Source organism: Anneissia japonica, unplaced genomic scaffold (genome assembly GCF_011630105.1).
Source record: "Anneissia japonica isolate Jap-2015-1 unplaced genomic scaffold, ASM1163010v1 scaffold9290_len831353_cov190, whole genome shotgun sequence".
NCBI classification, from domain to species: Eukaryota; Metazoa; Echinodermata; class Crinoidea; order Comatulida; family Comatulidae; genus Anneissia; species Anneissia japonica.
Genome location: NW_022745682.1, coordinates 354,654 through 368,931, shown reverse-complemented (window position 1 = coordinate 368,931; position 14,278 = coordinate 354,654). Strand labels below are relative to the sequence as shown.

The 14,278-nt window shown below is 34.8% G+C and overlaps 1 protein-coding gene across 2 annotated transcripts in view; it reads right to left on the bottom strand.

Moving 5' to 3' along the window:
• Positions 1-506: 506 nt before the first annotated feature.
• LOC117120006 (cap-specific mRNA (nucleoside-2'-O-)-methyltransferase 2-like) overlaps positions 507-14,278 on the bottom strand; it is a 16,448-nt gene continuing 2,676 nt past the window's right edge. For both annotated transcript variants that reach the window (XM_033264991.1, XM_033264992.1), the window contains exons 3-16: positions 13,236-13,769; positions 12,276-12,473; positions 11,435-11,555; positions 10,207-10,463; positions 9,438-9,617; positions 8,305-8,442; positions 7,328-7,414; positions 6,785-6,880; positions 5,678-5,775; positions 4,997-5,099; positions 4,302-4,400; positions 3,654-3,749; positions 3,178-3,277; positions 507-1,992 (exon numbers count right to left, since the gene is read on the bottom strand). In XM_033264991.1, coding sequence (XP_033120882.1) covers positions 1,871-1,992; positions 3,178-3,277; positions 3,654-3,749; positions 4,302-4,400; positions 4,997-5,099; positions 5,678-5,775; positions 6,785-6,880; positions 7,328-7,414; positions 8,305-8,442; positions 9,438-9,617; positions 10,207-10,463; positions 11,435-11,555; positions 12,276-12,473; positions 13,236-13,769 — 2,229 coding nt within the window. In that variant the 3' untranslated portion in view covers positions 507-1,870. The remainder of the gene's footprint in view (positions 1,993-3,177; positions 3,278-3,653; positions 3,750-4,301; positions 4,401-4,996; positions 5,100-5,677; positions 5,776-6,784; positions 6,881-7,327; positions 7,415-8,304; positions 8,443-9,437; positions 9,618-10,206; positions 10,464-11,434; positions 11,556-12,275; positions 12,474-13,235; positions 13,770-14,278) is intronic.

Sequence of the window (14,278 nt, the reverse complement as noted above, 5' to 3'; positions counted from 1 at the left end):
ATCAGGTGATTAAGTCACAAAACTTTAGCTGTATTTGGTGGATTAAGTCGCAAAACTTTAGCTTCGTTTAGTGGCGCCATTTAATCTAGGTAGACGGCGACCAGTTTCGTTACCGGTTGGTACATTCTTACAAACATTCGGGCAAAGGCCAGTCAAAGTTGAGACGGGAGCCGGGTTTTTATCGATGTTTGCCATCCTTATATGTAAGCCATCGTAAATTCATGGTTTGCCGGAGTTGCGTTCAATTTAAATCTCCGAACTTCTGAAGCTGAGATATTCTATGAATGAAGACTTGTATCGCAGGCTAGAATTTAAAAACGGGTCACCAAATAATGAATTAGGTGCTAAATTTTGATTTAATGCTGGGTAAGTTAAAAACAGACATTCCGTCCGAGTGGGACTCATTCAAAAATTTGAGGGGGTTCGCTAGAAAACAGGGGGGTTCGCTAGAAAAGGGGGGTTCGCCCGAACCATAAAAACCCCCCCTGGCTACGGGCCTGCCTTCAACGGTTTGTTCTATTCTGTTAAGCGCATTAAAAATAACAAAATGAAAGGTTATAACATTACCGTAAAATCTCAAATAGAAGCCCTAGGCTTCTTTTGTTTTGTTTTTTTCCCCAAAAAATTTTGATGGGCTTCTTTTCGAGGCTACTTTTGCAAAGTAAAGAGAGGGGGGGGGGGGCTTCGTTTTAAAATAAATGCTGTAAATTTTGTTATTTTGTTAATTACTACTATCAAAAATAAATAGGGCCACTGTAACATCACTCTGTATCATGGAGTGTATTACCTAAACTACTGCGAAAGCAAGCAGATTAATTTATTTTGTTTCTTTGAAATTCATGTACAGTGTAATTACTGTACTATCTTAAAAAGAGGCCCATACTATCTTGAGAAGAAGCCCATGGGCTCTTTTCGAGGCTACTTTTACGAACTAAAGAGGGGCCTTCAAATTAAAGATGGGCTTCTTCTTGAGATTTACAGTATTTTCATAGCTTTTCTCATTTATATGAAATGATGTAGATACATGTAGTTTTACATAGTTTCTTTTCACAGATAATGCATCAGAAATCCCACATGTTTCAAAAACCAATAATCAATAGTCCTGACTACTTCACTATAAAACGATCTTCTGCAAACCATGATGAGGTGTTCCACCTTTAGTTTGTGCCCTAACACATCACAAACATATAAAATACAATGTTATACAATAGGGATATCTAATAACACAGTTATAAAATACAAATGTTATAGCAACTATACTTCAAATCCAAGGGGTTCACTGATTTGCTTGACATAGTATGAAACAAACTTTGTAAAAAGTGATAAAAGACATTGTTGAATTGACAATGTCTTGTATCACTTTGAAACAACAATAGCTTCTATCACTTTCTTCAGAGCTCATGCCATTAATTTAAAAACATTAATTATAAAAAAAATCCCTTTTAAAATGGAGGAAATAAAACGCACTGCTTTGTAATTAAAGAAGACCCCTTCCTTGAGTTTGTCAAATCAGTTGTGTTTGTTTCTCCTCACAATAGTGCTACTATAGCCCCTAGTAGTAGGCCACACCTGAAGGAAGCCTGAACAAATATGTACCCACCTTTCTATGAATAGTATGTGTATGGCCTAGATAAGCCTAACCCACCTTCAGGCTAAATGTATCTGTATAGACACAAAAACATGTTTCCTATGCATGCTTTAGAATTCCACAACATTGCAACTCGTTGATCAAATATATAAAACATTACTTGCATCTTTGATTACAAAACTCAATTATTTTCATATTCAAATTATATTTCTTGTTGATTACAAAGCCATTATTTTTAAAACGTCTAGAAAAAGTTATGCAAATTTAAATGTGATTAACAGCTCATCTTGAACTAAACCTGGAATCATCTGCATCATCGGTCATTTCACAGTTGACAATAGCAACCACCTGCCTCGTCAAACTGGTTTCGTTAAAATGCGTCAGCACTTTCTCAAATTCACATTCTGTTTTTAACAAAAATAGTATATATAATTAACGTTACATGAATCCAATGAATATAAAAAGAAAATAGAAATAAGATAAGGTGACACAATGGTAGAGTACTGCCACCAAAGTGATATTAGAGTGCAGCTGTACCTTGGTGGTTAAGATGCTTATACTGTATTTCAATTATGGGATCCAGCATTCAAATTGTGTGTGACGCAAAAATATTTTCTCAATACTAAAAACAACCCCCTACCTAGGCCACATAAATAGAACATCTGCAATTTGTGAGTGTACTTTTGGAAGTGAAATAAATTAAATTCTAATTTAGTCCCATTTCACTGTGGTTGAACTATATGTATTTATTTTAAAAAGTATATAAAGAAAAATAAAATGGTGGTACTGTAGTAATGTGGTTGAATTGAGAGTTAGTTCTTACTACAGCATGATTATTAACAGTAGGATGTAGGGGAAAAGAATATTAAAGTACATACACCTCGTTCTATTTACAATTTCAATTATAACTAAATTGCATGTAGAGGTCTTTACATTTAAAAAGTATATAAAGAAAAATAAAATGCATGTAGAGGTCTTTACATTTAAAAAGTATATAAAGAAAAATAAAATGGTGGTACTGTAGTAATGTGGTTGAATTGAGAGTTAGTTCTTACTACAGCAAGATTATTAACAGTAGGATGTAGGGGAAAAAGAATATTAAAGTACAAACACCTCGTTCTATTTACAATTTCAATTATAACTATATTGCATGTAGAGGTCTTTACATTTAGGCTATATAAATTCACAACTATTATTATTTAAATATGTTGGTTGATAAAAAAAAACAAGGATAGGGCCTACTGTTAACACCAACATCACTAACCATGATAATCCTCTAACTGAGCAGTTTGATACAAAGTGTATGTTTGACATATTACCATTATTAGCATCCCTCTTTATTAAAGGCCTGCCTTAGAAACCTGAAATTTAATTTTTGTGACCCTTCTGGAAATAAATTCCGCATATAGTGGGTTATTCCAGATATCAAAACATTTGACTCTGCCTTTCTTGGCTCTGTTTCTTCTTTTTCATTTGTTTTTGATAGGAAATAAATGAAACCAAATCACAAATACTGCCCTGAAAACTTATTAACTTAAACTGTAAGCATGTAATCTGCTCAGAATATGTTAGATGTTTGGTCGACTTACCATAAAGTCTTGACATTGGTAGAATTTGAAGTACGGCTTGGTCTGGCTCAATGGCCGATAACATGGTTTCATGAATATTTTCAAGAATATTTTCAAGATACTACGGAAAAAGCAATTATTAGCCAGTCAAAATTCTCTGTGGAACATTCAAACCTTTGGATTATTCAGAGTATTGTCATAGGAGTATTTTTAATACAGTAGGCCTAAAGCTCAGTTCCGATTATTTCTTCGACAAAAAACTGATGTATGCCCATATATAGTCATGATGTGCCTATATATGGTCATGATGTAATGTCATCATGACCATATTTAGGCATAATAGTCTGGACAGGGCTTAATACAATCTAAATTTGATTGTTTTTCCGAAGTTTACTTAACAAAATTTGTACGTTAAATACAAAATATTTCATGAATTGTAGGATAATTTAAGATTAATTAAACAATATTAAATAAAATCAAATACATTCTATACATACGGTGATAAGATTTCCATGGCAACCATTGTATGATTGACAAATCAGCAAGCAGGTAGAGTTGAGTCCAGATTTTGTGGACAAATCACATAAATAAACCTGACAAACAGAAGAAGGTAATAATTATTTAATCATTAGGAATATACAATTTGTATTATCTAAAGTAAAGTAGGGTTTGGAACCAGTTAGTATTTCATCTGAGCCTACTGTCGTACAATAGGGGGCGCTTTTGAAAAAAAATATTTAAACATTCAAAAGTGATGTGATATTGCTAGTCAATGATTTAACTTGTCACAGCCAACTATTGGAGCCGACTTAAAATAGACTGATTTATCCAGGTAAGTATACCAAAAATATAGCCTTTGAATTGAAATTGTATCAGAAACTTACAGTGTTAATAACGCTATACGAAATATACATTATTCACTTTGTTTAAATAAAAAAAAAGTCTTTCACTGTCATTTCTGGATTGAATTGTATCACAATTTGTTCTTAAAAGGATTGAGGCGGCAACATAGCACTTCAGAATCGAAATGAAAGTTCCTATATAAATAGTCATTAACATTAACTCCATGATTTAATCAATTCATACGTTCAACAATTAAGTATACACAAAATAAACCTTTCAATTGAAATTTTATCAGAACTTACAGTTCTAAAAGCTTTATACAAAATATACAACAACCCAGCATTGAACCTGGTGAGGAGATTGTGAACTTGCAGAATGACACAGCCACCAATGCTGAGAGACTGAAAAAGGAAATACAGGATATTACAGTATTATAAAAATACTAACATTGAACATAAAAATTAAAGTCCAATTAAAATATATTGAACCTCTCAATCACACAGCATGACAGTTGATTTGCCGAACAGTTAAACAAGGGAACCGTGAAGTACAGCCATAATATCGGCACTGGTTCTCGGATAAGGAGCGTATAAGTCCATTGTACACAATTGGCTCGTGTGCAAGAACCCAGTACATCCTTTGAGAAGAGTAGGAGGTTACCCGGTGTACTGGTCCATTTCAGCCCCCTATCCAGACACAGAAGAAGCGTTTACGTCACAGTCCATGTCAGGTATCCTGCCTGCGAATCCTTCTACCACACTACGAAAGCAAGATCATACACACTAGCTACGTAGTGACTCGAGAAGAAGATCACACAGCAAAAAGAATAATAAATTGGGACTTGCAAGTTGTGTACAACTGTTCAGCGCTGCATGCTTAAACATCTATTATTTTCTCATCCCCACTGAATGAACATAGAATGTGAACACAAATATTTCAAGAGATAAAAACATAGAATGAATGAATACAATTATAAGTTCATGAGGTGAGACATTACCTTAAGTGCTGTCAGGATACTGCTAAGCAGTTCACCCTTGGTTGATTCATAAGTGTTTTGGGACTGGAGGCCAGCAAAACTGCACACTACATGGACCCTGGGTCTATAGAGTGTGCAGGAGACAGGTTATTAGGATATCTTATCTTAATGTAAGTAAACAGTAAGTTAGAGACATAGCTATTAGCACATGTATTATAATAATAATAATAATAATAATAATAATAATAATAATAATAATAATTATATTAATGCTTGAGGTACACCATGTATATAGTTCTGAAAAGAATTGTTGTTGTTGGTTCAGATTAGCTTGACGTTTCGATTGAGTTGTTTCAATCATCAATCATCTTCAGGAGAATATTATCTGCAGAATTTTCAAAACAGGGTAATACTTATGTTTTGGGTAGACTTGCTGCTGATATAATATAAAATATAAGTCAATCATGATGTCATCACTGCAACTCCCAATGATATTTTCCTATCACCAACTGTGCACTAATTTTTCATTAGTGCACATTAGTTTGCTTGATTCTTTTTAGGTTCGTATGCAAAAGGCCAATTCAATTGCAGTGTCGCATACCACAATGAATTCTTAGCTAGTGTTTATACACCTAGAACTACGACGTGTGTCTGCGGAAAGACGGCTCAGACAAAGACAAAGGGAATGAACATTATACATACTGATAATCTTCTTGTGGTTGCTTCAAATCATTGTTACCATCATCATCCTCAGCCCTCTCCTCTTCATCCTCCATCTCTTTAACTTCAGAATCTGAAACCTAGATATAAACAAAACTCGTTTCACATTTGGTTTGGTTTATTCTTTATTAACACTTCATTATAAAATAAAGCAACATGTTAACGCTTGGGGCTTTCAACTAAAGCTCTGTCCACCCTATCAAATTTTATGTGACAAATAACAGTGACATGCCCATATTTGGGTGCAATATGACATCATTATGCCCATATATGGGCACATCACACAAATTTGTCACATAAACTTAGTGTGATAGTGTGGACAACGCTTACTGTTAAAACTCTAAATATTGTAAATTGGTAAGTTAAATATTATTTTTTGTAGTATATTGAGACTAAAAATTACCAACTGCAACAGTAGTAGTAGTAACCTTGCTTCTCCGAAGGAGAAGTGAAGGGTATTTATTGCATATAGTGTGCATCTGTGTCTTTCCAGGTGCATAACTAAAAAAAAACTGGACCGATTTACTTCAAATCTCCACACATTGACAATGTTAGATGTATTTCATTCCTCCCCAAAATTAGTGCTGATTGCAAGCAAGATGCAGATTTCAGAATGTTATTCATATATTTTGCGGATAGAGCCAACTCGAGTGGATCGTTTGGCCTCGCTTGGCTAGGTTGAGCCAACTCGAGCAGATCGACTGTAGGCCAGAGTAAGGGATGTGTCAAATTCTGGCCGGCAGACTGGAAGCGGTTCGGCCTATCATGCTAGGCCTCGTTTTGCTAGGTCAAGACATCTAGAGTGGATCGACTGCAGGCCATTATTTTTTCAGTACATAGATATGGCACAACAGGGCGAGGGTTTGTAATCTCTGAATACCTTGTTTGCTTTTCAACTCATTTCATAATTAGTAAGGATATTGGCCACAAAATTTAAACAAAGTATAACTTGTGTTATATTTATAACACTACTATGTACTTTTATCATAATTATTGTTGTTATTTTGCTGCATGTACAACAACAATGTATCTCAGTGTCTTGTTTTGCTGATGACAATAAACACATCTTGTATTTTATATTGTTCTTACCAAGATACAGCCATTGTCCTTCAATATGTTCACGATAGGCCTCATTTCTGAAGCAGCTGATAATAACTTGTATTTCAATGGTGAATCTTTGGAAATCTAAAGTAGAAAAAAAACATGTATTATTGGTTGTAAAATATATCAAAGCTATCGAGGCTTGGCAATTTTGTTTGGGGTTTTCTTTGGCACTAAAAATCATTGGCAAGCCAGATTTAAATAATTTACCCTGCCAACAACAATACTACAGCATGTTCACCCCAGTGAATAAGCAATGTTGGGCTTGATTATTGATTTACAGAACCCAGAAAATTCTTTAATAAACGTAAGGGGTTACCTCGGAAAAATGGTCTATCCAGACAATAGAAAGTGCCTACCAAAAGCTACCATCACAAAGTGACCATTAGAAAAAAAGTCGTTGGGTTTATCCGATCAGTTAAACTACATAATGTAACCTACGTTTACATAATACAATAATGTTGTACACAGGAAATATGTATAACTGGAAAAAATATATGTAAAATCAAAGAGAATAAGCAGAAGATGTACCCATGGAAGACTTTTCAACGATGACTTTATGTGAGACTCAATCTCTGGTGTAACTACAAGATCTTCAGAAGTTCCTGGCTCTGTTACCTGTGAATTAAAAAAGATAAATGTTTTTCTTTTTTTTTAAAGATTAAATATATTTAATGAGTATAAAACTATTTCAATTCATAAGCTTCCAACAAATACTTGATTATAACTTTCATTATTGTTAAAACAAATATCATTGTAAAAACCTAACCAAAGTTATCAGCGCTCTTTCTCAAGGTTGAATGACTCTAGAGTTTCAGCATTTTTAATGTGGTCAATCCAACCACCGTTTTACTACAGCCTCTTTTTGAGGCTTCTGTATTATACAGGTCAACCTGTGTTAATTCTGGAAAAATTTGCATTTCCCATTTACATCGAACAAAATAGTATGGGTTGATCCCGAGCTGAATCCATTTTACACCGGCAACGAACGTGGGTTCAAATACCACCCTAAATTTCTGTTGAAATGGTCATCATCACTTTGCTCGAGTTCCTTGTGTCGAGATGGAGTTGCAGCTATTGTCAATATTGAAAAAATGTATCTGCAGATATTTTTTTTAATTATGCAAATTAAGTCAGCAATTTTGTTATCAAGTCTATACGGAAGTGCAGGAGGTTTAATTTAAAAATTGTCTCCGTTGCCAGCAAAGGTTAGGCCTACCTGACCACAGCTGCGGTAGGTGCCAGGTATAATCCGGAATCAAATTGGCAACCCAAGAAATATTTGTTGCTGTTTACACTAACCACAACTCCGGAGTTTCTGGGCCGGGTATTGGAAAATCCCAGGCTGTGTCCAGAGTTTTTTTTTTGCAGTGTAAAAGGGGTATTTAGAGAGGATTCTGATATAATGCAACTTCTTTGTTTCGATGTTTCAATCCCACAGTTCTACGTAAAGACCTATTAGCAACTTATTAAACCACACCCTAACAGATTCCCTACAGTTACTGTACCTTGGAATTGGCATGTGCCTCTATCCAGTGTCCTACCACAAGACATGAACAAAATGGAGAGTTTAAAAGCTGTTGGACCTTTTTTCCAAGTGTTGGCTTCCAACCATCAACATCCTTCTCACTTAATTTACTAGTATTCTAAAAATTTAAGATGAAAGTACAATATGAATATTCTTCTTTCTCATATTCCCCTCTTCCTTCCTGGTTTGTGCTTCTTAGATGTAATGAATAGTGATTAACTATGGCTATGTTCTCACACAGCTGCTAATGTTAGCAGGATCCGGATCCTGCTAACCGTTAGTTGCCATGCGTCCGAGGAAATCCCGATACCAAAAATATGATGATTGAATCACTGGCCATTAAGAAACTGGAAATTGTAAACGCGTACATGTGATTAGTTGATGATAGAAACATGCTCAACTTGCTAACCGTTAGCGGTATCCGGATACCGCTAACGGTTAGCGCTAACCGATCGGGCATTCTCACGCAGGTGCTAACGGTTAGCTCCTGATCCGGATACTAGGGCTCTCGTGGGAACCAGGCTTCTGTTGTAATACAAATTTCTACTCTTCATAAAAGAGCAGCACCATTCATTTGGGTTAACTCATGGTGTCATTCTGGGTGAGTGGAAATCATCAAGTTCATGGTTTCAACCAAGAAAATACTATATTTATCCTCACAACAATAATGAAACAAAGATTGTTTTAAATTATATATTAGAACAAACACATCATAGCTTTGTTTAAAAAATAAATTGTCTAGCAAAATAACATAAACATTAAAAAAAAAAAAATTGTTGTAAAGTGCCAGAAAACTTCAATTCATTTAAATTTCAGAATGGACACCAAGATTTAATTCTTCTTAATAAAAAATTAGAGTGTGGTAAAGTATTATAGAAAGCTGAGGCCAACTGTTCTATATATATTTTAGTAGTGTTCACACTTTAAAAAGAATTAATAGTTTGGTTAAACTAGGTAAGTATAATTATATTAAGGGTAAAACTGTATTTATTATTTTCCAAGCTTGTTTTGCAATGTTGATTCTAATACACAGGACAGTTTCATTTTTTATTAAAACCATATTGTGATTGATCTACCGGGTGAAGCAGCTCAAAAGGGACCATGACTGTTTACCTCAAGTACTGAAACTGTGGGCTCATACAAAAGCTTTTCTTCTAATGCAGAAATCTCCTGTTTCATTCCCAGAATTCTCTGGTGCCATGACAACTGCTGCTTCTGCACACGCTCATTGAATGTTCCATGGAGTCGCTGCTCCAGTGTCTTACAGTACATACCTGGTTTGAAACCCGAGTTCTGCTTAATGTAAAAAAAGTATTATGGTAACACAGGGACTAGTGAGTGGAAGATTGGTCTGTCAGTGGTTATCAAAAGAAGATTTTCAAGTTTGGTGGTGGACTTAAAATTTGCATCCTTGGTGGGACACTTTATCTACATTTATCTCGCTCCACCTATAAATGTAAAAGGGTACTGTTAGAATGTGAATGATTTTAGGACTCATGAAATTGGTTTAGCGTTGAATTTAAAATCAACAGAATCATTTCCTTTTTTTTCTTCTTTTTCCTATATAGTAATGTGCCATAGTTTTTTCTGTGCGATAAAATGTTTTTTTCCATGTTAGATAATTAAATTCAATACACGAATCTTCCTTGTTGTAAATACTTGTACTGTTTTGCATTTACATATTGTATTTGTGAATTTTGTTATTTATTTGTACTTGTAAATTTTTGTACTTCATTTCACTTTTAATATTAATTGAAAGTGTATTCAATTTATCAAGGCTATTGATTTCTGTACACTCAACATAGAAAGAAATAAAGTAGTAATTGACCCATAGACATAAAGAATACACATACAAAAATTATATTAATAATTTACAATTTACCGATATATTATTTTTCAACATTTTGTGTTTTCTTTGGATAATCTGTATCCGACATTTCTCGACAAACATCTCGGTGCAGCAATCTCTTATATCCTCCGCATGCTGGCAATCCTCTTCCGTCATGTTGTTGAACAAACGTAGGTTGTTTTGAATTGCCTCCATTTGGCGAGATTTAAAGAAGTTACAACACTCTGTTAGTTTGCTGAGAAATGAAGGTGGTAAAGATGGAAACATTGGACTGTCTGCAGGGGTAGGACCTATGAAGGAAGATGAAATCATAATAATGATTATGACCTTTATCATTTTTTGAATGATTTCTCTCATTTCATATCCAACTGCAAGTACATGTTGCCATTTAATGGATTAAATAACATGGATTTGCCATCAACATGAATCCTTTGCAGAATTTTAATCCAGGACTATGTTATTGAAAAAAATATCCCAATCACTGAGCAACAGTTCGATAACAACCAATAATACTGATAAAAGATTATAACAAAAATATCACCATAACAGGTTACATTCTAGTTGAGCAAAATAACGTTGTTATTTGTAGTACGGTATATATTTTTACATGGCTCTGGATATGTTTTACAACTGATTTTTCTAAAGCCAGGCACCTCACTGCTCCAGGCGGTCGTCAGCTGAAGAACGCAATGACACAATCATGCGCATGGGATTGATTTTTAATGACGATTCGTTCAAACTGCCACCTACAATCAGCATATGGTGTCATGGCGTCTAGCGCTCACAGGGAGCGGAGTTGGGGGGTGGATCATAGTGCGACGCAGTGAATGAAAGCCTTAAGGGCATTTCATGAAAATCTTTGCGCCAGTTAATGAGATACAGATTTTTGTAATGTAATGCACTTGAAGGCAATGTGCAAAATATGCTAAATGGTGCCAAAATTATTATTAAATATTATTAATTCCACAGAGACCTTTTCCGGAGTGTCAATCAAACTTAACAACTGCCCAATCAGGACAGGGCCAGGAATATATCCTACAAACACATGTGTTGTCTCACAAACAGGAAAAAAGATGTTGTAATGTATCAAATAGAAAAGTAAAGCTTTAGAACTGCAATTTTCGAACATTATAGAAGTATTCTCCTTGGGAAAATGAAATATTTTTGCAAAAAAAAAAAGAAAAAAGAAAAAAGAAAAAAAACCCAATTTTTTGACCTTATTGATTCCTAAATTGATAAATGGATAAATAAAAATGCTTACCGAATGCTTGTAAGAGTACAGGGAAGTATTGGTCCAGCCTATTTCTTCCCTTGTAATTTAAACAGATCACATACACCTCTGAATTTCCAGCTTTGCTTGTTGATGGTTTGAACACATGCACCTTGGAAAAGGGAAAAAAATACCACATGTTTAAAACAAAAAAGACGCTCAATGTCTTCTTTATTCTTTAGGTCTACTTGTTTTGTCTACCTGAACCATTGGATATTATTTTATATGAATACAAAGATAGAAATAATACAAATTTAATGCATCAAGGAATCATCCTAATCCTATGCATTGCAATAGCCTGCTGCTAAACTTGGATGGGGCAATGAGCTTGCAATGCCATTAGGCCTACAAATATGTTTGAGAGCATCTAAAACGTCACAAACACAAATGAGATTTGTAATAATATATATAATAATGAATAAAACTTGGGGAGATATTGAATGGCTTGGTGGTTAAGATGCTTGCCTTCCAATCCTAAAGTCCTCCTGGGTTCAATTTCTGTCACGGCAACAGGGGTTTTTTCCACATGATCAAAAATAACTCCCCTACCTAAGCCTCATAATGAGACTTAGTCTATGAAGAGCATCTTGTGTATGTTTGCCTTGTGAAGGGATGCCACTTAGAAAAGTGATGGCGTGTATTTCAATACTTGGAGTATGTATTATACTTTCTTATCTGAGATTAATCAGTGGACCTTTCAGTTAAAAGTGATTAAGGTCACTGTTTTGCATATCCTTGTACTTGGGCCTAAAACAATAAATAAATAAATAATAAATAATTGAGTATGCTAAATCAGCTCTAAAAGTATTTAAAATTCTTCTTTAATTCATACCTCCTCAAAGCTGCAGTTCAATAAGAACATCATGTTAGCTGTAGATATCTCAAACATGGTGAACATCTTGATCACAAACGAACCACCCTCAGCAAGAAGATAGAGGGCAGTAATCATCTCACAGTAATGGAGCTGGGAAACAAACGTTTCTTGTTCACCAGGATCATTCTGACAATTGATGCTACCATCAGCTGTCACCTATATACAAATAATAATTTTTATCATTACAACTTTTGATTTAATAAAATTTTTATTTTTTAAAATTATTTTGTAATCAGAAGTCAGTAAATCTGCAGAAACAATTTTTTTTTTTCGTGGAAGTTGAAACTTATAAATGACCAAACATTAGAAAATTTTATTGTGCCATTAAGTCCTATTTTAGTTTTAAATAGAATAGTTAGTTATTGACAATTTTAGACTTTTTTTAGACTAGTGTGTCATTCAGCATGGCTGATCATTTTCTGACCCTAAAAAAAAATAAAAAATACATAATTAAAATATAAGGTATCAAGAAATCTATCAGTAATGAAAAATGATAAATTAAAAAAATTGATTAATAAATCTATTTGATTGGATTTATTCGGTGTGAGCACAAAGAACAACTAACGAAAGTCAAAGACGTATTTCCAGTGGGGTCCTTCACCTTCAGATGGTGACTGGGCAGTACAACAGGAGACAATACCCTGCTTTTTCCCGAAGTGTTTTTTTAACGATGTGCACATGTCACATGCCACAATAATGTAAATGAGGCCAACAACTTAAAGGCTCATCAAAACAAAGGGTTTTTTAACAGTTGCATTTCTGCCCTCCAGCTGAAACAAAAGGAAAGCAAAGAATGGAATGGGATACTAAATGTTAACAATTTGGATCTCTATTTCCACGATTCAGCGAACATACATTCGCTACCACCACTTTTTAGCTGACTGAATTATGCTGCTGTCTAATTATTTAGAAACTCACCAAATGTATTTCTTCCATTCCTTTTAACTGGGCATGAGTATGTAAACCCTCCAAATTCTCCCGACTCATCAAATCTCCACTATCATCCACACCGAAGAACCAGTTTGGCCTCGTTTCCTGTATAAACCGATCATCGGCTATCATGTTATTCAGACTGTTACCCTCATAGTACGGATTTAAAGTCGCGCCAATCCACCTCCACTGTAGATACGTATAGTCCGCACGACTTTTACAAAAATGATTGAGGCTTGTGATGAAGGCGCCGGGTGCTTCGCAGAGATGGACAGAGTTGAGTGTTCCTGAAGTTTGAGCTGTGGTTGGGATTATCGGGTAGAACGTCAAGATCTCATGGAACTTGCACCAGGCCTGGGTGCAGAGTTCTACACAGTAATGCCATCGTAGGTGCTGAATCGTTTTGCCGCCACAGTGCAAGGACGTGGTATGTGAGTGCCATTGCCGAATTTCTTTATCACTGAGAGAATTCTTTACATCATTGAGTTCAATTTTCATCTGATGTAAATCACTCTTTATATCCTGAATGGGAGAGCATTGAAATTTCATTAATTTAATTAACAGTTAGCAGAACATCAAGATCTCATGGAACTTGAACCAGGCCTGCGTGCAGAGTTCTACACAGTAATGCTGTCCCCTCCCCTTTTCAGCAAAAACGCTTCCTCTCAGAAAATACATTCTTCCTACCGGATCACAGGTCTTTGATTGCCATTTTCTTCCTCCCGCTCCAACCACTTGGCAAAAAAATCCTGCCTCTAAAAAACCCCCTCCCAATGTTAAAATGGTTAAAATTATAAATAAATACCATATTTATTTGAATAAACACTCTGGGCATACATGTGTATTGTAGAGAAGGGTTTTTGAGGAGGCATTTATTCGAGACAGGTGTTTATTTTTTTTTGTTTAAAATGGATACGTATAACTCAAACGTAATGCCCCTTAATTTCACTGTGAATGTGGAACTACAACACATAATTACCGCTAAAATATGTTATTGCATAATCATAAAGATCATAATTCAGCTTCCATTA